Source organism: Lepidochelys kempii, chromosome 7 (genome assembly GCF_965140265.1).
Source record: "Lepidochelys kempii isolate rLepKem1 chromosome 7, rLepKem1.hap2, whole genome shotgun sequence".
NCBI lineage: Eukaryota > Metazoa > Chordata > Testudines > Cheloniidae > Lepidochelys > Lepidochelys kempii.
Genome location: NC_133262.1, coordinates 40115954 through 40141122, shown reverse-complemented (window position 1 = coordinate 40141122; position 25169 = coordinate 40115954). Strand labels below are relative to the sequence as shown.

The 25169-nt window shown below is 42.3% G+C and overlaps 1 protein-coding gene across 9 annotated transcripts in view; it reads left to right on the top strand.

Annotated features, from left to right (window-relative positions):
- SLC6A11 (solute carrier family 6 member 11) overlaps nucleotides 1-25169 on the top strand; it is a 279091-nt gene that overhangs the window by 74910 nt on the left and 179012 nt on the right. For 3 of the 9 annotated variants that reach the window (XM_073352318.1, XM_073352317.1, XM_073352325.1), the window contains one exon: nucleotides 22342-22574. The exons of 5 other annotated variants lie outside the window; for them this stretch is intronic. In XM_073352318.1, coding sequence (XP_073208419.1) covers nucleotides 22355-22574 — 220 coding nt within the window. In that variant the 5' untranslated portion in view covers nucleotides 22342-22354. Of the gene's footprint in view, nucleotides 1-21564; nucleotides 21911-22341; nucleotides 22575-25169 lie in introns of those variants that run through there. One more of the 9 variants, XM_073352316.1, reaches the window with a different exon arrangement.

The following is a 25169-nucleotide window of genomic DNA, read 5'->3' as shown; positions in this document are numbered from 1 at the left end:
AAGGTGTGGCCTCCTGCCCTTGGGATATATATATATATAGGATGTGGTGATTTGGACACTATGGCTTAACTTCAGTTGAAAAATTTTGCCTAGCTTTATGTGAAAGAGCATTCCCAATAGATGGCACTGTTGAAACTTCATCTATTGTCTAGTCCAAAATGTAAATATACTCCATGGATCTGGAAATCTGGGAATTAATTTTGCGTCCTATTTTAGAAAAAAATAATAATTTATGAGACTTTGTCTGGAGCCTGGCTAAGTGAGATTCCAGATGGGAGATGTACTAAAATATGCATTTAATAACACAAATGCTATCAGGTAATTCAAGTTTAGGGAGGGAAGGTGATGGAGGAGAATTAAAACATAAATAGTGATGGGTTAACCACAAAATGTTTGAGTTCTGATGCTGACAAGACCAAAGTTCATAATTGATTTTGGTATTCACTTCCCAGCACAGTTCCCAAAAGTCCTTTGGAACATGCACCCAACACTTTTTAAATAGTTTTGAGTTGGAAATCATTCTGTGTACTGAATTATTGAATACTAATGGCCTTCCTCTTTTGTTCCAAAGTTTCCATATCTAAGTCACTGGAGTTCTCCATCTGCCTCTGTCTTCAGCTCCATACCTTTGCTGTGCAGAAGAATATCTGAAGCATTTTGACTTTCTGTGGAACGCATATTTATATCAGGCAGGCTACAGGACTGTTGTTACATATTTCAGTCTGCCAATTAGAACCTTTGTTACCAAAAGGGAAACAGAACAGCGTTTCATTTATAAGATATGGCAAGAATCCTGTGTTCCTATTTCACATTTCTAGTAAAATGTATAAGATAATTAGAAGATGGTACATGACTCTGGACTACATGCCTATTCTTTGACTGTACAGATACAAATTCTGGTGCATAAAGATCTCAGGTAACTTCACGTTCAACTTTTGGGATTGCTTGTTCTGAACCAAGTACTGAACACGCATCTGATCTCCTGTAACAAATATAATAGGCTCTGAGATTCCCCCATAACCGACTGACCTGCATTATGTGAGACATTTCAGAATGTGATGGCACCAGAGTAAATACAGCACTTGCAGGTTGTGCTTCTATAATTTAAAAAATGAAAATATAAGGAATTGCCTTCTGGCAATCGAACATGGATTGCTGTGGATACCAGTAAGATGAGCAAGTGAATCAGGACCCAGCTTTGGATGTAGACTGCTCTGGGGTCCTTTCAAAATATCTACTTGTGTGGCCCTAGGTATACATCTTTCAGTAAATGATGCAAAGTGGGAAACAACTGGTTCTAAGATTTTGGCACAGTACAGAAGTGTGGGGAGCTAGTTGTAGAATGGGGAGGTGGGAAATAAAATTATCAGAGTATCTTCTTGTTCAATCTCTTTCCATTTTGTGTTGCTCCTTTTTTTTTTAACTCTCCTCTCTCTGCTACAATCACACAAATCTATTATCCAGCAGCCTGAATGACTCCTTTGTATATCTGTTACTCCTTTTTATACTAAATCAACAGAATTGGTATCGAAATAATTTTCTGTGAGTGTTTGACTTTTAGGAGAATATAAAACAGATCATGACTAAAGAACATTTTGTGCCAAGCCATGGCACACATTAGAGTTTTGATGTCTTTTTCCAAATGAGTTACCAAAGATACCAAGGCTGGACATCCAAGGATTTACTATTTTATATTTTTTGTTTGAAAGTCAAAAACAATAACTCAGAGAAATATGTAGCAATGGGACAACTTCTTTTACCAAACCTAGAATCCATACAGAAATCCTGGATTTCTGACTGTGGGCAGAAGTTGGAACTCTGGAGGTACAAGTGTCCTTTATCTCTTGCAGAATGTGAGTGAGGAGGTCCTGGGGTGGTGGTGATCACTTATTATTTTATTTACTTGGTAGTCCCAGAAGCAAAAGGAGAACTAACTTTCAAACAAGAGTCTTTTTCTCCATAGTAAGAGTTTCCCTACTGTTAAAAATACACATTTGGCCAGATTTTCAGCAAATATAAGCCATTTTACAACAGGTGAGGAAATGGTTCCTATTTTAAAAATCAAATGGGTATTATAAAATAATGTTTTAAATTAAGGAGAAAATATTTAATGAAACTTGAAATAATCCTGTGTACCTCAAAACCTAAAAAAAGAAAAATGCTAGAGGTTTCTACACCGAGATGTTCCTATCTCTTGAAATAGATACTTTATTTTTTACCTTGAATGTTTGAGTCTTGTCTCTCATATGAATGTAAAATAGCTTAAAAATACAGAATATGTGATTTTAAACCTGGATGAGCTGGGAATAAAATAATGTAGTAGATGTTGGAGATAAAATTGCTTCCTGACAGCTTCTGCTATGAAGTAGTATACAGATTTGATGCCATTCACTATAGTGCTTCATGTTTCACATAAGTTTCTGAATGCAGCTCAGAAACTTTCTTTAGTCCCTTCATTCTAATGCAACCCAAACACTTCCTGAGCAAGCCATTAGGCAGCAGCCAAATTTTGTTTCAATCAGATGGACACGTAGATGGGTTGTTTTTGTGTCTGGCCAGTGTTCTGACTGGTAAACAGAAAAGAGGACTTAGAACTTCAGGATGCATTTAGCAAAGTAGCAGTGAAGCAAGGGATTAAGAAATAATGTGTACAAAGAGCTACGTACACACAAGGGCTATGTGAACAGCACAGCACCATGGAGAAGCCAACCCAGAGGGGCCAACGGGTGCCTTGCCTTAAGGCTGTCACAGCAGTCCCCCTGAGCTCAGCCATTGCAACACAATCACAGACTCACATTACAGGTCAGTGTTACAAACCCGTGTGACTGCCAGTCTGTGGTAAAATTGTCCTGAGGAGCCACCTTTGTTGCAATTCAAAAACAAAACTGTTTAACAACACAGAGGCAGACTGGTCTAGTTTGCTTGACCTTGCATGGGAGTTCTACCGGGCGATTGTGTGTTGTGTGAAGCACCCTATTACTCTTTTGTGTTGGCTACCCAGAGATTTGGGTTGGAGAGCAGCATCTACTACATCTCCTCCTATTCCTCCCCCTGCCATATACACAAAAGTACTTAATTCATGGAGGATAGGTCCAACACCTTGGTCATGTATGCAACCACATGCTCTGGGTCTCCCTAAACCTCTGACTGCAAGAAGCTGGGACTGGATGACAGGGGACGCATCACTCAATAATTGCCCTGTTCTGTTCATTCCCTCTGAAGTACCTGGCACTGACCACTGTTGGAAGACCGGATACTGGGCTAGGTAGACAATTAGCTATTCTTATGTCCTTATATACACTGCAGCCGGAGATGTAATTTCCAGCTTGGGTAGACGAACACATGCTGGCTTTGCTCAAGCTAGAGTTCTAAAAATAGCAGTGTAGCTATGGCTACACTAGTGGTGGCTCAGGCTAGCCACAAGAGTACAATGTCAGCCTAGATCCCAGGTACATACTCAGGCAGCTAGCCTGAGCCACTGCCCGTGCCCCTGTGGCCACATTGCCATTTTCAGCATGCTGGCTCAATCAAAGCTTGTGCATGTACATCTACGCGAGCTGGAAACTGCACTGCCAGATGCAGTATTGATGTACTCAAAGGGGTGGGAGTGGGTGGACCCTTGGCTCTGGCAGTCCAATGTGCTGGCTAGCCTCACTGTATAGACCTGGTGCAGTATATTTCCCACAAAGAGGAGGGTAACAATGCCCTTCTCCTTATTGAAGTCTCCTGGCAAAGCCTGATTGAGCCCTTAAGCCAGGAGTAATCAATAGGCAGACTGTGGGCCAAATCCAGACTCTCAGATGCCTTTGAACAGATTATGAAATCTTTTTATTTACTTACTATTATCATGTTTATTATTATTTTGTATTATTTTCTCTAGAGTCTGGATTGTGACTATACCTTAACCAAGAAATTTGGACCTTGACAAAAGAATAATTGATTTACCCCGCCTTAAGCTCTTAATAACATGTATGCAGATTAAAAATAGAAATATATTTATAATTACAAATGCATTTAAATCAAAATATCTGAAACCAGTTACACCTACTTATTAGTATTGTTACCCCTTTTCAATCGGAGCAACTGTTCAAAGCCCTGGGGATGTTCCAGTTGAAAGTAGAAATTGAGGGAATCTGGTATTTGATTTGATGCCATCTTCTTCATTTACAAGGAATGTACCACCAAGTCTGGTGTCTCTGAATGCAGAAGGAACCAAGAACAGAAACAGCCGTTTCTTTGCTTACAGCCCCCAATCCTCTTTAGGCAGCAACAGACCCGAAAGCTCTCTTGTTAGCTTTTTCCAGGGTGACAGTGCTTACATGCTCCCACTTGGTGTTTTTGCTTCTCCTTCTCTTTCCATTCTTGTCTGTCCTCAGTTTTGCCTCTCCTCCCCCACCCCCTACCTACGAAAACTATATATTCAGCCTGGGTGGGTTCACGCACACTTTTTGTCTTAGGTAGGGGCTTAGGCTTACAGTTATGTTGATTGAAGGGCAAGTTCACACCCATTATTCTCAGTGAGGGATTTAACTCAGCCCATAACAAGCTTTCACTTAGTGCATAACAGTATCAGCCTAGGACCTGATCCCGCAAGCATTTATGCACAGGAATAACTTACTGTGGTAGGAGGTCTCATTGAAACACACTATTAAAATAAAGCCAAAGGATAATAAAACAGTGCTGCTTCCAGAGAGAGAACAGCAGTTAAAACAATCCCCATTGGGTTAAACCTAGTTCCTCTGATTGTATATATGGTCCTTGGCTTTCAGCAATATAGAACATACATACCTTAGTTAAGGATGCCTTACTGTGGTGTTGAAGCAGGTGTAACTTGTAAGCTCAGCAAGCTGACAATACAAGAATCTTACAGACCTCTTTGAAGAAGCAAAGTATATAAGGTCTGTTGAGAATATGTGTTAGAGATAGCAGGCCTGGAGACATGTAGAACTTAAAATACCACTGGATGTAAGACATTACATGAAAACAGTAGCTAAATACTTCTTGTACTTTATTTTTTAAAACAAGAATCTTAAATGTAAAAACCTAGTATTCTGAAATATTGAAATTCAGGAATCTTGTATTTATTCTTCACACTGACAGTATATTTTTTCCATTCTTGCTGCCCTTGTAAAATAGAAACATTAATATATTGTTCTCATAGTTAATAGATGCTCTACATGCAATGTGCACTAGTTAAGTTGTCACATTTTTGGCACAACTTAAATTTTTGTTTTGTACTGACATTTGAGTACTTGTTTTCTTCACCTTAATGCTGCATTAATGCTAATTTATTTGCATTTTTTTGCATTGGAAGATTGAGATAAGTCATTTACATTTGCAGCATTCATTATATCTACCACAAATAACTAGATTTTAAAAAAATAAGACATTGCAGTACTATAAATTTCTAACTTAGGGATAGGTTCCAACATCGGATGAATAAAATTTCTTCTCTCGTTTTTAATTGTGCTACTCTTTACATCCAATGTAGATTTGAGGTTGATGTGACTGGATATGTTAACTTTTTTTTGGGAGGGGGGGGAGAGGTTCTAACTGATGCATATTTTATGTCCTGCTGTTCAGTGACATTTACAGAATGTAAGAGACAAGAAGTCCTTGAAAACACCTGGGGCATAATGGCAGCATTCTTTTATGAATACCTGGAGACCAAGAGTTTAGAATCCTCTTGGCCTTCTATACACTGGGTTTAGTAACATTTAAGACTTTTGACACTATACTGCACATTTTTTGAATGGTGAGAGAGACATTCAGGCTGTGACATCTTTGATGCTTGGCTCTATGAACAGACCCAATTAATGCACAAGAGTGAAATTCTCTCCTCTGCAGAGGGTCACCATGTGGTTTATTCTTCACTTAAGTCCTCAAAATATGGCCCTCTACAGGGTTTGAATTTCACCCCCCAGTGAAATGACAATCAACCTCCCAAGGCTAATCTGGGTTTGGATTTGAAATAATACATGCTCACAAGCATGTGACTCAGGTCCCCAGAGTACTTCCATCCTGGGCTCATGGAACCTTAGCACACACAGAGGTCATTTCACTTTGGATGGAAAGATAAAAGCAGTGATGGATATGGAGCCATTGTAGTGTCTCCAAAATTAAAGTTGTGAAACCGTTTCCTTTCTCAGCCTGATCTTGAAGCCCCCTTCAACTTTGTTACAGTTCACTTTGGTCTGAAATTTTGTATGCTTGGTTTTATGCCAGAAGAGATGAATCTGGGGAATATATGAGGTTAATCAATGACCTTCCTCTTCCTGCTTTAATCATGGAATCAGTCTATATTTGACTGCATCCCATGTGCAAGTTAGAGTGGCCTTAAAACTGCTCTAACTTGAACCTGCTTTCAATGGCCATAGTTAAGCTTCTGGCCACTATGGCCTATTACAATATGCAAAGCTGCAGTCTGTGCCTAACACAACAGAACTTTTAAATTTCAAAGTCACCATTACAGAGTTTAGAAGTTATAAAGAACTAAAACTCTGGATTGACTGTGAAACTGGCTGTAAACTCTGTCGTAGTCGGTGTGAAGTTTCTAAGCCCCATATCAGTTAACTCCAGACTTTCCAGGCTTCTAAACTCTGAAACATCTTCTGTGCAGTTACTAAACTTTGGAATAAGTGCTAATGAGTTCAGAAACTCCAGACTAATCATTCTAGAGCCAATCTTAATATATTACAGTATGAATAACAGGTTTGGCTTAAGAACCTGAAGTGAAGTCCTTGCCAGTGATTTCAATGGGGTCAGGATTTCACCCTTGATTTTCAGATACTGACGCTATATGATGATAACCAGGCAGGTGCGTAGCAGGGATTGTTGAAATCATTAATATTCATTGTTTATTTAGACCTTAAAAAATCCCTTGAGATTGTGCACACAGCTAGTCTATGTGACTCACCTGGTCCCGTCACTGCTATCCTTGTCTTCCTTCTCTTCTCTCTCCATCTTATGTTACATGTGCTTTTTGTGTTTTAACCTAGACTGTGAGCTCTCCAGTGAAGGGACTGATTCTTACTTTGTCTTGCTGCATTGCCCAGTGCAATGGTGTCCTCTGATTGGCACGTCCTGGCAGTACTGTAATCAACGTGATTAAATAATTATACTAATGATAAATCAGTGGGAACAGCAGGTGCTCAGCACCTCTGCAAATCAAGCCTTTAAAAGAGAAATAAGGAGGACCTGCTTCTTCCTCCAAAGGAAACCCTTTACTGATGAGAAGAAAACACTTCAGGTAAAATTTTCAAAGTCATTAAGTAACTTGAGGGAATGTTTTTTCAAAGGCACAAGTGAGGCACCTAATGCTCTTTGAAAGTCAAAGGGAGATAGTCACCTAATTGCCATTTGTACCTTTGAAAAGTTCCCCCTTAGGCACTTAAGTGCCTAAGCCACATAGGCTCCTAAATCCCACTGAAAACTTTACCCTTATGGCCCAAATCTGCAAACCCTCCACTTATAGATATTTATAGATATTATTAGGAGAGGTCTGTGTGCTGAGAAGCTCCAGGACTGGCCCCAAAATGATGCACTGGGTGAAAACTGCAAGTACAAAACTACACTGGGTCCTGTAATATGCTAAATAAATAGATAAATTCTGGCTGTCACCTCAGGTCAATTAAATTCTTCTTCTCAATAGGTCTTTTCCCCTCCTTTAAACATAATTTATGTTTAACATCTGTAATTGGTGATGACACTGACTTTACAGTGTAAAATTTATGGACACTAAACTTACATTAATAAATCCTGGTGCTGATTAATAACTTTTACTTATAATTGTACCACTGCTTTTCTTCTAATTCATTTACATGGATACTGTTACACTATAAATACCTCTCCATTGCCCCTTCATTGGATAAGTAACAAGTATGACATCTGGTAATGAATCCTATTGATGCCAGGATTCATCTTTGCTTCATGACTTTGCTAGCTTAAACACAGTTCTAATCAGGGTGCAGAAGTAGCTCTTCTAGCTATAAAACATTCACAAAAAGTAATCTGCCAAGCTGAAATTAGGACTTCCAATGGAGTCTTTTAAAAATTGATACCCAGGACATTGTACCTACCATAAATCATCAGAATGACAATTCTTAACCCCAGTTAAACCATCTTCCTTCCTTCCAAGCCAATGGGCTAAATTCATCCTTGGTATAGGCTCTCCTGAACCCAATGGAATTACACCAGGGCTGAACATTAGACAACATGCACAAATAGAGCCCTGGGGCATTTGCCATTATCTGTCCCTTGGGTGACATTCCTAACCTTGCACCTTTTATGTTATTTACTGCAAAAGTCTACCTATTCTCTGACTTGCCTTTTCTCAATGTCCCCCTAGATTTATTTATCTTTAACTTTCCTCTGCAATGTTGATTTCTCTTGCGAAAAATAAAAAAAAAAATTGGAAATGACTTTCTTTTGGTATCACAGACCATTTCCAGGGATGATTAGACCTCTGTAATTCTAAGTGTTAGGTCCAGATTTTTAATGGCATTTAGGCATTGCTGGGCTCAGCATTGCAATGCCTAAGGCTTATTTTCAAAAGGGATTTAGGCACTTAGGAGCCTAAATCCCACTGACATCAGGAACAATTCCAGCGTTGCTATGCATAGGACCTTTTCTACATGGGAATGGTATACTGGACATATTCTACAATGTTCTGAATAATAATCATGTGCTTTCTGACAATTCAGAGTTCAAACCATTAACAGGAGTTTCTGAGAGGTTTTTTCCCCCCATAAAATTTTGCCAGCAAATTTGTTTGTTGTGACTCACCTGACAATCAAGTAGACACCATCCATTGCTGGACAGCGAGGACAGCAAATTGGGCATGTATTTCTTCTCTTATCTTCCCGCCACACTCATCAGTAGTTGGTTTTTGAAATATGTGCCAGCAAAGTAGGCATCTGTACCTGCTGCTTTTTATTCTACTAGCAGCTCAGAGCTTTGTAAACTGAAGGATAATCTGTGTTGTTTGCAACAATGTACTTTAATTATTGATTTTCCTTTTTAGCTTTAACTTGATATGGGGAAAAATAGCTGTCCAACCAACAGCAAATTATACATGTTTCTGGTATTCTTATTCGTGATCCACTTTAGAAATGTATCTTCTTCTTTCAGCTCTCCAACTGATCTCAGCAGAGTCGAAATTAGTAAGTAGCAGCTAGTGCCTCCATCCCCTATACATCACATGCTGCTACATGTTAAAAGTGTTTGAAATATGATAGACACAAAGAAGTTCACACCTGAGGCTGTACACACAATGATATTTTTAGCGAGGACGACACATTGTAAAATTCCAGCATGCTCTCTTGTTTATCACCCAAAACACAGTGATGTTGCTATTGTAGGGCATAGGAGGGTGAACCATTACAGCAGAATAATGTAGTCATTTTGTTCTGTTTTTTTAATAAAATTCAACTCATGTTTTTTCAGGTCTATTAGCTAAAGTGCTTGTTATTCCTTGCATCACTGAATATAAATTTACAGGTATTGAAGCAGTGCTGAGTCAACTGTTAAGAAAATGTTTTAATAAAGGGAGTTTGTGATCCAGTACTAAAGTAACTTTAAAAATCTGAACATGGGGAATATAGTTAAATTTAGTCAACACAACTATAAAAAAACAAACAAACAAAAAAGAAAACCCAAACCCCTCTTCCATACTTTTCATTAGCAGTATACAGGAGTGAAATTTGGCAGAAGCATCCACAATATCACATTCCCTTCTCTGCTGGAATCTTATTGAAGGCAATTAATTCTTAATTAGCAATGCTCCAAGAGACACCAGAAGAAAGGCCTATTTGCGGACTTGTTCTGAGGTGTCATCTGTAATGTATATAAAGGAGCTGATGCAGTAGCAGCATGTCTGTTTAGGCACATCAGGCCAGCTTGCATTCTGTAGGAATTTAGCATTCATCAGTGTAATGAATACCAGCAGTATCCTAGAGTGATAAAAACCAATCCCATTAAAGATGGACTAGGTATTTCTGAATGTATTAGCACTACAGTGCCTCACCTTTTCTTCCAACCACTGCCACTTCAGCATCGAATGCTTCTTCTCCAGCATGGCCAAAACTGAAGCATTTCCACCAAAAATGGTTTGACTTTAGTCACAAGGATTGCATAAACAGAGTGATTAACAAACATTTAGAGGACAAAATTACTGCCACAGACTGAAGAACTAGTGCCTTTACTGTGTGTGTGTGGGGGGGGTGGAATTCAGATGTATGTATGTATGTATGTATCAGAAATGCTAGTTGAGGAGTTAATCATATTGCCACAGATTACTGATAGAAAGCTATGGTTTCTGAGTAGTATTTAAATAGCAGAACCTCTATGGTAGCAACTTTCTCTAGGTGTCTTTTGGTTTTTTGAGTGGAAGTATGCCAGAATGCATCCTGTCTCCTGAGTATCAACTACATTGCTATGCATAACGAGGAGGCAGAATGGTCTAGATCAGTGGTTCCCAAACTTTGACAACCCGCGAACCCCTCTCACTAAGATGTCAAGTCTCGTGAACCCCCTCCTAAAAATGAATATTTCCAGGGATTTTCTCCTTTACCTGAGTATAAATTAGAAAAGCAGTGATCTTGGAAATATAAAATTGTTTTTTATGATGTGCTGATTACTATGTATTAATTATTATTTATCATGACAGTATCTTTATTACATTATGAAAACAGCAACACTCTTCCGAGATCTCACTTCCGTCGCTTGTATCACTTTGAATAAGCCTGTTATATGACAAGGCTCCTAGGTTTCATCAAGGAGTATCCGATGTGAAACAGCATGCAGGGATTTAAAAAGCCAACTTAAATCAAGAATTCCTCCTACACAAGCATTCAGGTCTTGAGCAGTCCAGGCAAACCACACACATTACAACGAAGCTTAAACTTGTTCTTCATCATCACTGTGAAAACAACAAAAAATATCTACCTCCCTTTGCATTTCTTATAAGGAGTCTTGAAGTTTAAATCTCTGCAGTGTGATAGATATGCTGGCTTTGATCTGCTTAGCTCTTGGAAGTCCAGGGGCTCTGGGCTGCTGGCCCCGGGGTCCCTAGGGACAGCTCTGTCCGCCATTAGGGAATTTTTTCCCAAGAACCTCCTCTAACATTTCACGAACCCCAGTTTGGGAACCACTGGTCTAGACTCAGGTCGGCGGGTTCTCTTCCCAGCACTGCCACCAAGCTGCTCTATGATGTCAGGCACTTCTCTGTGCTTCTGTCTGTCCTCCCAACCTTTCTTTATTTAGACTCTATGCATGGGGGGGGGAGGGGGACAAAGAGACTGTCTCTTATGATGTATTTGTACCGTTCCTAGGACAGTGGTTGAGGGAATTCATATTCAAGACTCAGGCGTGATCCTTTGTGTCTGGGCGGGGAGTGCTGGATAGGCACTTAGCTCCTGGGGTAGAAGGAGGGAGATCCTCACATTGTTGTGTAGCACCATTCTGGTGAACTTTGGTCTGGTGATATTAAATGATGAAAAGGGTTATGTCCAGCTCTTTTTCACTGGACTTGGTGTGTTGATCAGACTTGATGTATTCGAAGATTTGCTGTCTGAAAATTGTGTCCTGCTGGACATTACGCCTTTGATCCCAAATCATATACAAAGTAATACAATACTGGGGTGACGTATTACTGCCACTTTAATTAGGAGTTAACTGTTATGCTATCACCCAGTGGATCAAGAACTGGAATGGGAGACAGAAAAACTGGGTTCTGTTCCAAGTTTTGCCATTCACTTACTGTGTGACCTTGAATATGTCACTTAATCCCCCCTGTGTCTTGGTTTACCCAGCTAGAAAAATGAGGATGATAATTACCCATCTTGGTAAACCCCTTTAAGGTATATGCATAATCAATACTATATCAGGGCTAGTAATTAATGTTAGATACAGCATAGTATATTAAGACTAGTTACACATTTTTAAATATTTGAAATGACATTTGAGTTTTCTAAATTTTAGGAAAAACTGATATAAAGTTCAGTGATGTTCAGAAAAATGATTGTGTTTTTGTGTGTGTGTGTGTGTATAACTACTTCTATGTTTACTTTCTTTCAATATCATTAAGTAGCTCAGGTTACAAACCAGAAGAAGATTTTTTTTTAAACTGCCAGTATTACAAACTCAACCTGAGTTATGAAAATCAGCATGAAGCCCGAGTAAATGGGCTTTGCATAGAAGAACTGCCTTCCCCTCCACACCAGGAAGAAAGGCACTGGGAACTTCAGCAGTGAGCTATGGTCCATGGGTTACTGCAGATGCTGAAGCCCACCATGTCCACTCCCCCCATTTGGAGTCAGTGGTTCCTCTGCAATGGGTTGGTCCACTCACCATGCTCTAACTCTCTGCCCACATAGATCCCAATCCTATGGTGCACCAAGAATCTCTTCTGTTTCCCTGCTCCCTCCCATGCAGTAGGAAAGAGACATTGCTGTAGGATTTGGGACCTTCCATTCCTGCCGAGAGCAGCCACTGCATTCTGGCCTTCACTCTTCTGCCTTCTTGCAGCATCAGCAATGCTAAAAATTCTGAAATCTGCAGCTGGCTGAGCATATGTGCAGAGGATTTGAACTGCAGCTTTCCTCAAAGATTTATCCTTTTCCCCAGGTTGTCCAACTCTCACATGAGACCTTGTAGCAAACATTGGCTCAGTACGTTGATGCTACATAACTCTCTATCTCTGCATGGGCACTGCAAGTTCAGCCTCTGCTCTGGAGGAAAGTTTGAACAATATTGCCAGCTGGGTGCATGGGAGCTACTTTACCCTGAGCTAACCTGGGGAAATGGAAATATTGCTGCTGGGTAAAGCTCTTTGTCATGAGGATGCTCTCTCTTCCTTTGGTTCATCACTTACGGAAGGGACTCATTAGCCGATACAAAGTCAGAAGAGGTCTCTAGATACCACGCTGAAGCTCACCCTTCCTACGCAAAGCCCCCTAGGTTGGACATGGTTCAATAGTGTTTCTTTCTTTTTCCAGTTGAACCAGGCTGCACTCATATTTGGCACATCAAAACCTCCCAGCAGTAACATTTCCCCCATATGAGCACAGGGCTGGATTGTTGTTATTCCCTCGCAGCTGGACTTCTCCATTGCTGGCACCTTCTGCAGCACATGTGCCCCACCAGCTTGAACTACCATTTCCACAGGAGGCCTACCATGTGTTCTTGGCTGCCCATTGATTTTTAAGATGCCCTGTTGATTTTTGAATGGTATAGGCCCCGGCTATGCTTGAGACATCTTTCTTAAACTTGGCCTGATGCATATCTGACCCCACTTGTTGCTGAAGGTTCCCATCACTGCATCGCATCCTATGTGAGTAGGTGGCAGGGCCTTTGCTGTGGGAGGGGTCTAGAGGATAGAACCCATTTTCCCTGAAATCCATCTTTCTCTGTTCCTTTGAAAAAGCATTTTAAAATAGTGTTATGTCAAGGGTGCTTTCTACTTTTGATCATAATTGCTTACTTGGATAGCTATTTCCTTCCCTCCCCACACCGCATTGCCTTTTGCCCTTTATCACCCTGTCTGTGTGGATACCCTTGACTACTGGATTTTTTTGTTGTTGATCTTTTAGAGGGTGGTCTTTTAGGTAAATGTGTTTCAGTGCTTTTCGGGCAGTGCACAGGGGCCTGCAGTGTAAGTACATTGGTTTAGTAAATCATGGGACCGATTGTGCATTACTACATCATCTAATTTTACAAACTTTCTATTGTTGGAAGATAAGGTAATGAAACTGGTTTTGCATAATGATAATAATTATAATATATTGAAATACAGAATAAAAGGCATCCCATGCTGATTTAGTACAGGCGAGGCAATTTTCTATTAATATAAGGGATGTCCCTTGTAATATGGCAATCCTACCCCACACTCTCTCTCAGTCTGCAGAGCAGGAGTCCCTGAAAAACACTGGAAAGGGCTCTCATCTTTGTAAGGAAGCAAAGGGAAGTATAAGGAACCTTGTGTGGGTTTTTTTTTTATGGTTTATTAACATTGCTTCAGTGAATTAAAATAGAAACAGCTATTCCAACATGTTAGTATTTTTAAAATTGGAAAAATGTGCCTGCTTTGTAGCACAGGATGTTACTGAGCTGCCATACACAGGAATCAGGCCTAATGCCAGGAAGAGGGGTGCTATGGAGTAAACACAGGCTCCTTTTGCCGGCTGAGGGGTCAGGCTGACATGCTAATAATGGAGTTGTATTTAGTCTTGCTCAGGTGATGTGATGGTGAAAATGAGGCAAGGCCTTGAGGGTGGAAAGTGTGAGGTAGGAAGAAAAGGGGGAATCTTTTAGGCTGTAGGAGCCCACAGGAAAACAACAAAAGATGAAACAGAGATTTTCCTGGCTTTCTAGAACTCTAGACTGAGTGTGTCTGCCATTGTGATGAATGGATTAGAGATGGGAAAGATACCTATCTACAACAATAGCTGTTAAGCCTCTGGAAATAGAGCTTTGACAATCAATTGGTGCTTAATTTAAAATGCCTGTTATCCACTGCAATGAATAAATCCTCTTATTTTCCATTGTGCCAAATTGCTTGGACACGAGTCAGACAGGTTATTGCTGTTTGTCTTAAATACAATCTGTGATGGTCTTGCCAAAGAAGCTCAATCACATTGTAGCATACACTCTGAAATTGCCTCAGACTTTTGATCCCACGTAATTTGTCAGATCAGTATCATTAATGAAATTCCGCTTCTGCTTTTCCTTACCGTTGAGTAGCCATTTACACACTAAAAGCTTGATCCTGCAAGATCTTTGCACTGGGTCTTTGGACAATTTTGCTTACACCAAGTCTAAAATGAATCTTTTAGAATTGGCTAGGGTTTTTTTTTTCAGTTATATAGTGATAATGGGATTTCACTGAAGCCAATAAGGTTGCACTGGTGTAATAGGAAGCAGAATTTGTCCCAAATAGGCCAAGTCCCTTCAATTCTAAAATTGTATGACTGACTACTAATCTGTCTCTGGAGACAGCCATGCTGACACATGAAAATCTCTCCAGACTGAAATGCTGCTCACCCTGGGACTATTCATAATGAGAATACTCCTTTGCACAGGGATAGATTGTCTCATCTCATAGATCCTGCCTAGCAGAAGTAAAAAAGTTTACAGGTAGGAGTGTGCACAGTGCAGGGCGAGGTCTCCACTCTCTTTCCTAGTAACATAGTACTGTGCAGTGTGCTAGCAATGGAGGCATGAAAGAAGCTGTGTTGCCTCCCCTCCACACCCCCACACCCCAAAAAATGTTGCAAAAATGTGTGTATCCACGGTGTACAAGGGAAGCAAAATGTAAATCTGCCTTGAGCAATTTTAAAATATGCCTTCTCCCACGTGTAAGGGCAGTGCACTGAGGTGAGAGAGATCGCCTCACGGTTCACATGAAGTGCGTGTGTGTCCAGGGTGGGGAGCAGGTGACACTATTGTCCATTGTGCACAACAGGAAGAACAGTGAGTTCCAGCTGTCACAGGACAGTCTGGGTGTGGTGTGCTCTGCTCCAGGACAGTGCTGTCTGTTTTAACTCCATGGCAAGACTCTGTGTGAATGCTGTGTTCTCTGTGGCTCTTTCCCAGCATGCTTGGGGCATGTTATACTCTCATGTATATTGTTTTAAAAATGTATGGCACGTGAGACTATGCACTGCCTTTGTCTGGGTAGGAGAAATATCTGTTCTCCACATACAGGCCTTGGCGTGGTTTCCTTGATAGTGGTAGGATGGAATTGGAACTCCTGTTTTGATGCATCATTTTAAACAATGGCCTTAAGTGAATCCACTGGCCCTTTTCCCTGTGGAGAGGAGGTTGGAAGTAACAACAGCTGTGAAGGCTGCTGCTGCCTTGATGCTCAGCTAGCAGCCATGGAGCAGAGAGCGGGCAGGAGGAATTATCCTCCTCCAGTCTTCCCCAAGGTACAGCCAGGCTATTCGGGGAGCGTCCTGGGCCCAGGATCTGCCATTGCATGAAAAATGCAGTTTTAATCTTTTTAGTGTAGATGATCATCTTGCTGCAAGCAAGCAAGATTGTAAGATAAATCAAACCTTGAACACCAGTCTCCTGTCTTATGGTACAGCTTTGTTGCGAGATTTGCTCTCATCGAGTCGGTGAGTTCAGCTGTGATTGCATGCCATGTGCAAAGCTCCTGCTGGACTTGGGCATGAATTCATGATGAGAAGAGTGAGCTGAAATTCTGGGTCAGTAGAGGAAGTGAGCTGCAACTTACATTCCAGAGACAGTTTCTTCCTCCACTCAGATGAAGTTTTCAAAAAAGGGCAGAGTGAAAAAATCAGTTAAAAAATGTGGGAAGCTTTGCACTGCAAACACAGATCTGTGCCTGTGCTACAGCATTCATGGGGGCAAGCAGTTTAACTCCCTCTTTGAACCCTGAAACTGATAGGGGACTGAACGGCTCAGGAGCTCAGGAATGGGGTACAGCACCGACCACTGTGAGGTCACCAGCTCAAATCTTAACCACTTCAGTCGTGAGCAAACACTCACAGCATCTCAGTTTTCCTGTTGCCTTCAGCGGGCACTGGTTCAGGCCACTGATGCTGACTAACCTTAGTCCAGTTCTCAGTGGAAAGCTATCCACCATAGGCAGTGGGTATCGTAGGCTGGGGGAGGCTGTGCCTCCCCAAACAGCCTAGTGTGGCCCCGCCCATGCTCCGCCCCCAAGCCAGGCTCCCTCCTGCAGTTTCCAGTGGTCTTCCCTGGCCCAATCTGTCTGGTGTCTGGTATCTGGTGCTGGGGCTATGCTGCCCGCTCGGACCGCCTGGCGCACTGGGGCTGGGGCCTTGTCCCCCTAGCTGCCTGGCGCTGGGGCCGGGAGTCATGGTGGGGTGCTCTGAGCTCCTGGTAGGTAGGAAGGGCAGAAGGGGAGGGAGAGAGGGGGTGGAGGGGGAGGGGTGATGCCTCAGGCACAAAGGGAGGGGTCGGGGGCTAGCCTCCTCCAACAGCTGGGTCACCAGCCACCCATACTGTCCACGTCATAGTTGACCCTAATTTGAACAGTGCCAATAGGGAGTTCAAGACCTGACTGGAGACTACACTGGCTTTATATCCCGGAAGGTGGCCCCTCCAGGTTAGGCACATTGGCATGGCAGGGTGGAGGAGCTTGCAGTGCATCTCTCCATGCAGTGTCCGTTCTATGGATAAATAGAAAACTTTGTTCCCTCATGCTGCAAATCTGGTATCTTACATGGGCATTGTATTCAGTAGTCCCTAGAGTGTGAGGGACAGGCGGGAGGAGAACAGAACTCATGGGCCATCATGAGTGACGAGGGGACAGCAAACAGGGGAGTTTGAGAGAGGGAGAAGGAGATCCCTCTGATGAATGAACAAGGTGTGAGTACTATTCTTGGGGTGAGTGAGTTTGTTTGGCTGTTCGTGTTTTTCTTTCTTTCAGGTTATTTCAGTTACAGAGTCAGTTGGGATTGTGTGTTGGGGGGACTGTTTGAGCCTTTGCTCCCTGGATTATCCTTGATCATCTTTGATCAGCCTCAATCAGCCTTGTGATCACCCTCCCCCATCAGGGGGTGGGGCTGACCTAGGAGAGATGGCCTTAAAAGAGAGACGCTAAGCGACCAAGGAAAGCTAGCAAAGTGGGGACCGCAAACAGGGGACTTTGGGAGGGAGTTTGTGGGAAGGAGACATAATAAAATCGCTGTGGTTAGGAAGGGCTGCATCGCCAGTGCCAATGCTGCTCCTGTCTCCTCCACCTACGCCAGTATCCAGACAGACAGCCTAACCATGGATGCTTCTACCCAGATCCTGGTGTGGATTTGCAGAGGCTGTGGCCTAGATTTCCCACTCACAGACATCCAGGCTGGCAGGCTGTGGGGATCATCCAGTGTGAAATATGCCTGCTGGTGGAATCGCTCAGGAAGCAGGTGGGAGAGCTACAGGAGAAGGTGGCTAGGCTGAGGAGCATCTGTGCCCACAAGGGAGTCCTTGAAAGCATTCATATGGAGCCAAAGCTGAAGAAGCTATCATAGGACTGCTGTCATACCACCAGGGGGAGGAGGATATGGCTTTCTCACAGGGAAGACACTGGCTGCTGGTTATTTCTGGCAGCAGGCAGTGCTCCATCCCTAGTCCCAACCTACCCACCATGGTGATGGAAAACCGATATGCTGCCCTGGCAACAAGCAATGAGGAGAAGCCATGTTCCCCCAAGGCTGGGAGGATGGCAGCCAACACTCCCAGGCGGAAACGTGGGGTAGTGGTGGTTAGTGACTCTCTTCAGAGGGGGACATAGGCACCCATCTGTCACCCTGACATGGCATCCCGGGAGGTATGCTGCTTGCCAGGAGCCCATATCCGAGACATTATGGAGGGATTGTCAAGGATCATCCAGTCTTCTGACTACTACCCCATGCTACTCATCCACGTGGGCAGTAATGATACTGTGAGGTATGACCCATACAGGGCTCTGGGAGTACAGGTGAAGGAGTTGGGAGCGCAGATGCTGTTCTCTTTGATCCTTCTAGTCAAGGGTAGGGGCCCAGGCAGAGACAGATGCATCCTGGAGGTGAATGCCTGGCTGCGAAGATGGCCAGGTGGGCTTTGGCTTCCTTGACCACCAGATGCTGTTCCAGGAGAAGGTCTGCTAAACAGAGATTGGGTCCACCTATCGAGGAAGGGGAAGAGCATATGTGGATACAGACTGGCTAACCTAGTGAGGAGGGCTTTAAACTAGGTTCGAAGGGGGCAGGTGACCAAAGCCCACAGGTAAATCAAAAACATGGAGACCTGAGAAAGGGTCAGAATCTGGGGGGGAGCATGAGCTGTTATAGCAGGGATAAGGGGGAGAGAAGACAGAACTGGGGGACGGGGGAATCAGATCAGTACCTTATATGTCTGTATATATACTAATGCAAGAAGTATGGGGAATAAGCAGGAAGAACTCAAAATGCTAGTAAATAAACACAACTGTGACATAGTTGGCATCACAGAGACTTGGTGGGATAATACACATGACTGGAATATTGGAATAGAAGGGTACAGCTTGCTCAGGAAAAAGGGAGGCGTATGTAGGGACAAAATTAGAAAGGCCAAGGCAAAGAATGAGATCAAACTAGAGATATAAAGGGTCACAAAAAACATACTACAAATACATTAGAAGCAAGAGGAAGACCAATGGCAGGATAGGCCCATTACTCAGTGGGGGCGGGGGGAAACAATAACAGGAAATGTGGAAATGGCAGAGATGCTTAATGACAACTTCAGTTTTCATCAAGAATGTTGGTGGTAATAGGATGTCTAACATGTTGAATGCCAGTGAAAATGAGGTAGGATCAGAAGCTAAAATAGGGAAAGAACAAGTTAAAAATTATTTAAACAAATTAGATGTCTTCAAGTCACCAGGGCCTGATAAAATGCATCCTAGAATATTCAAGGAGCTGACTAAGCAGATATCAGAACCGTTAGCGATTATCTTTGAAAAGTCATGGAAGATGGGAGAGATTCCAGAAGATTGGAAAAGGGCAAATATAGTGCCCATCTATAAAAAGGGAAATAAGGACAACACGGGGAATTACAGACCAGTCAGCTTAACTTCTGTACCCAGAAAGATAATGGAGCAAATAATTAAGCAATCAATTTTCAAACATATAGAAGATAATAAAGGTGATAACTAACAGTCAGCATGGATTTGTCAAGAACAAATCATGTCAAACCAACCTGATAGCTTTCTTTGACAGGGTAACAAGCCTCATAGATGTGGGGGAAGCAGTAGATGTGATATATCTTGACTTTAGTAAAGCTTTTGATACTGTCTCACATGACTTTCTCATAAACAAACTAGGGAAATGCAACCTAGATGGAGATACTATAAGGTGGGTGCACAACTGGTTGGATAAGCGTTCCCAGAGAGTAGTTATCAGTGGTTCACAGTCATGCTGGAAGGGCATAATGAGTGGGGTCCCGCAGGGATCAGTTCTGGGTCCGCTTTTGTTCAATATCTCCATCAGTGATTTAGATAATGGGATAGAGAGTACACTTATAAAGTTTGCAAACAATACCAAGCTGGGAGGGGTTACAAGTGCTTTGGAAGATAGAATTATAATTCAAAATGATCAGGACAAACTGGAGAAATGGTCAGAAGTAAATAGGATGAAATTCAATAAGGAGAAATGCAAAGTGTTCCTTCCTAAGTGGAGTAATCTGTTGCACAAATACAAAATGGGAAATGACTGCCTAGGAAGGAGTACTATGGAAAGGGATCTGGGGGTCATAGTGGATTAGAAGATAAATATGAGTCAACAGTGTAACACTGTTACAAAAAAAGCAAACATCATTCTGTATTAGCAGGAGTGTGGTAAAAGCAATTCTTCCACTCTACTCCGTGCTGATTAGGCCTCAACTGGAGTATTGTGTCCAGTTCTGGGAGCCACATTTAAGGAACGATGTGGACAAATTGGAGAAAGTCCAGAAAAGAGCAACAAAAATGATAAAGTTCTAGAAAACATGACCTATGTGGGAAGATTGAAAAAAATTGGGTTTGTTTAGTCTGGAAAAGAGAAGACTGTGATGGGACATGATAACAGCTTTCAAGTACATAAAAGGTTGATACAAGGAGAAGGGAGAAAAATTGTTGTTCTTAAACGCTGAGGATGGGACAAGAAACAACGGCCTTAAATTGCAGCAAGGGTGGTTTAGGTTGGACGTTAGGAAAAACTTCCTAACTGTCAAGGTGGTTAAGCACTGGAATAAATTGCCTAGGGTGGTTGTGGAATCTCCATCATTGGAGATTTTTAAGAGCAGGTTAGACAAACACCTGGAAGGGATGGTCTAGATAATACTTAGTCCTGCCATGAGTGCAGAGGACTGGAGTAGATGACCTCTTGAGGTCCCTCCAGTCCTACAATTCTATGATTCTTTGTTAGATTTGGGTATTAATAAAAGGTGTATTAAGAAAGATCAAAGGCAGGGGTGGGACCATTGCCCCGAGCTGGAGCACAGATTAGCAGTGATGGAAGCTGTGCCCATGAGGAATGAGTTGTGAGGAGAGATTCTGAGAAGGAACAGGACCAGCTCTGGGTAGGATGGGGTCCTAACTGGCCCTAGTGCTCCCTTCACTCAAGTAAAAAGAAAAGGAGGACTTGTGGCACCTTAGAGACTAACCAATTTATTTGAGCGTGAGCTTTCATGAGCTACAGCTCACTTCATGGGATGCATCACCCAGGTAGTAACTGATTAATAATAAACAGCAGCTGCTGCAAGGGTTGGGGTTCTGAGCCCTTCCAGAACTGAGTTTGGCTGTGGGCTACAGCTCTTCCCACTGCTGCCAGCACCACCCCGGCTCTCCCCTGACAAGCACAGCTGGAAGCTAATGCAGTGAGCTCCCCTTCCCCTACCTGCTCACAGCTCCCTCCTCTCCCGGGCTGCTCCTTGGGGCTGGGTGCAGGCTACCTGCCTTGCCTGGAGAGCTCGGAAACACCCCCCGCCCGCCACACACAGCTAGAAAGGCGGGGGGGGGGGAGGGGTGATGGTCAGTGGCAGGGGCGGGGGAGCGAGCGGGCTGGGATGCTCCAGATGCGATGCAGGGCGGAGGAGGCGGTGGGCAGACGGCACTGGGTGGAGGCGGGTGTTATACCATCGCTCCGGGAAAGGCTGAGCAGTTGCAAATTCTCCTCCGCCGCGTGGGTAGCAGGGAGCGTCCCATCCCCTGCAGCCGGGAACCGGGCAGCAGCTGACAGAGAGAGGATAAGGCGCCCCTTACCCCTGCCCTCCTTGCATCCTGCGTCCCCTGCCTGCCTGCGCCGCCGCCGGGCGCCTGCAGCTTCTCGGCTCCAGTGCAACAGGGCGGACGGTGGCAGCCCACGGGGATCCGCTCACAGCCCAGCCGAGACCCAGCGACCCTGCCCCTCTCGCATCAGCACACGCAGAGCCCTGGGTGAGTAGTGGGGGCGCCTGCTCTTCCGGGGAGCCCAGGAACCATTCTTCCCCTTCCCCCTTGTATCTGTGTGGAGCTGGAAGGTGTATGAGGCTGCAGGTCAGATGTGCTTGGGCTGGTCTCGGTGATAGCTGAGAGGTTTGCAGAGCTGGGATCCTAGCAAGGGGAGGGATTTCTGAAAGGTGGCCGTCTGGGGGTCTTTCATTCTCCTTACTGCACCTAAACGATCCCACACCACCACCTTTTTGGGGCAGGGGGAACTTGTCTGATCTAGCAAAGTTGGCATCTCTTTTAGCACCTTCTAGCAAACCCCTGTATATTTATAGGACATGCAAAGCCAAAGATCAAATGAGGGATTTGTGAGTGGTCATTTGTTGTTTTGTGAAAGTGATTTAAAAATCCATACTTCTTTCTTATCCCTTCCCCCCCAGGCTGCACAGAGTCATGACCGCTGAAAAGACTATTCCCATAATTAATGGCAAGCCAGAAGATACTTTGGACCCTGAAGCCTCAAGTACCAACCTGGTCCACAGCAATGATAAGAAAGTGCACGAAAGAGGCCACTGGAACAATAAGGTTGAATTTGTGCTTTCTGTGGCAGGGGAGATTATTGGGTTGGGAAATGTGTGGAGATTCCCATATCTTTGCTACAAGAATGGAGGAGGTAAGATGGCATCACATGTAGATTCACAGCTCACCATAAACACATGGTAAATAAACAGTAAACAAATGCTTTGAGGTGTCTTCTTGCATTGGTTGTAAAAAATGGGTGTTTATAAGAGGAATTCAGTGCTCACGCCGCTATGGAAGCATTAAGGATTGTGTGGCTGTGTAAAATTATGGAATATTTTACTTATTTTTTTGGAAAATGTTTTGCAATTTCCTTTTGCAAGTTTTTTGCATCTAAGAAATGTCATGTTTTTGTGAAGACAGTAATGCACTTACAAAATCTTGTGAAATTAAGTGGAAACCACATTGTACAAAAATGGCCAATGTGACTCAAAACTATTTGCACCCAAATGGTCCCATTTTAGTACAAACATCTCATGAAAAAGAGACTAGTACACTACTAAAATGGGACTACATACTATATGTTTTTGTGCATGTAAACATATACACATGCTTATTCTCCCAAAAACTAAACAAAACAAGAACAAAAAAAAAATCCTATTAGGAAAAGCTACAATATAAAGTAATTGTTTATTTTCCAAAACAAGGTACTTAGCAAAGTACAATTGGTTTTTGGTTTTTTTTTTCTAATGGTTTAATGGCTACATGGCCATCAAGGACTGAACTTCTAGGAGGATTGTTTTCTTATCATACCTGCATCATTGGTTTCTCCTGTGTTAAATCAGAGTCCCTTTAAATCAATTGCACCCAAGTTTGTTCACTTATTTTCTTCCCAGATAGGGTAGGAAAGGACGTTGAATTTGTTAGTTGCAGAAAGGATACTAGTCACTTTATTAATATTAGAAATAACATTAGATACATGAAGCTGTGGAAGACAATAATAGAATGTAACTTAAGGGAGAAAAGCACAAGTTCAGGTTATGCATATTTTAGGTATTATTTATAGCTTGTATGAAACACATAGGATATAATACAGTTATGAATAAACACTAAGCCTGTGATATAGCTACCAGTGGAACAAAGATTAATCAAAATAAAAAGTAGTTTAGGAATATGGTCAGCTGGATACAGACACTCTTCCAATTCAGGCCTAAAACAGTAGTAGAAGCAGATAGCTTAGGAAGAAAGCAATATGCTTGGTAGCTGATATGTACACATGCATAAAAAGACCTATTCATCAGTAGGTTTTCTCTGCCAACAATGCCAAATTTATCTCCATTGTCACTCCACTGAGTAACACCAGGGATAATCCTGACCCATTTTTGTTTGGTATATTTCTAAAGACTACTCTGCAGTATAGGTATGTTGGCTTTATAATGTGGCTTTAGTTCCTTTTATTCCTGCACTTTGGCAAAAATGAGATAAAAATAACTCTGCTGTTCTTAAGATGGTGCATGTTGATTTCTGGTAGTGCTTTTATTATATAAAGATAACAATCTGGGCATGAAATGCAGAACATATTTGATGCTGATTTGTAAGAATTGTCCCAAGGGTTTTTCTGAGAAGGTGGAAGAAAACTTTGAGATATAACATTTTGAACACACCCTTATTCCCGTGGTACCCTTTATATACTTGTTACTTACATGTGTAGTATATCTGCATATTCTAGCTAGACAAAATGTGAAATTGCCATTTTCACAAATGTTAGCTTCACATTGAAAATACTTCAGTCGTGTTTGCTGTGTAATTAGATGGAAACACATTTAAAACAAATAATAAACTCCAGCATCCTGAAGACAGAATGTAATGAAAAAATTTGACAAAATCCTGGCACCATTGATGCCAATGGCAACATTTTGTTACCTTCAGTGGGGCCAGGATTTCACCCAATCTGCTCTCAGCTCTTTGTGCAACCCCACTGAGCGTAGGTGCGATGCTGGAACTGAGATCAAAATTTGGTTTGTTTTATACATGCATCTATGTGTAAAATGCAGGTCAGGATTTGTGAAAGAGCAGTTTTAATTATCTCAGTTTGTTTATAAGCATGGGAATGTGGCTTATTGGTGATAGTTGATTGTCCAGTAAGATAAATTGCCTTTTATAATTTTAGATGTTATTGTTTAGTTGGCTGACTGATAATTTATGTGGAGAGTAGAAAGCATGGTTCTTCTTTCAGTTACACTGGTGTAAATCTCTTGAAGTCAGTGGATTCAGATCAGCATAAAACTGGTGTAAGTGAGAGGAGAATCAGTCCCAGAGAGTCAAATCTCACACTCCTGACTTAAACAGGTACTTATGTTAAAGTCATCAGGACCATGCATTCGAGTAGGCCAAGCAGGATTTGACCAGATCAGCAATTCTCAAACTGTGGAGGTTTTACTGGAGGGATCTGCAGAATTAAGTATTTGGAGAAACCATGCATTAGAGGTTGGGAGAGGCAATGGTCCCTGAAGAGACCTCTCTTTAGTTATGGGTCTGCAGACTGAAATTGCAGGTCCACATGATGCCATGCTATACTTCTGAAAAGCAAGCATACTTTGTTTTATCTCCTGTTCTAGATCCAAGTGAGTGAAACATAATTCAACATTATAATTTCCTCTGCTTTTTTTATGATTAAAACACAGAATCTCTGGTTATTTATACAACTAAAAAGTTGTCCTGAAACAAATTTCAGAAACATTGGTTGGCT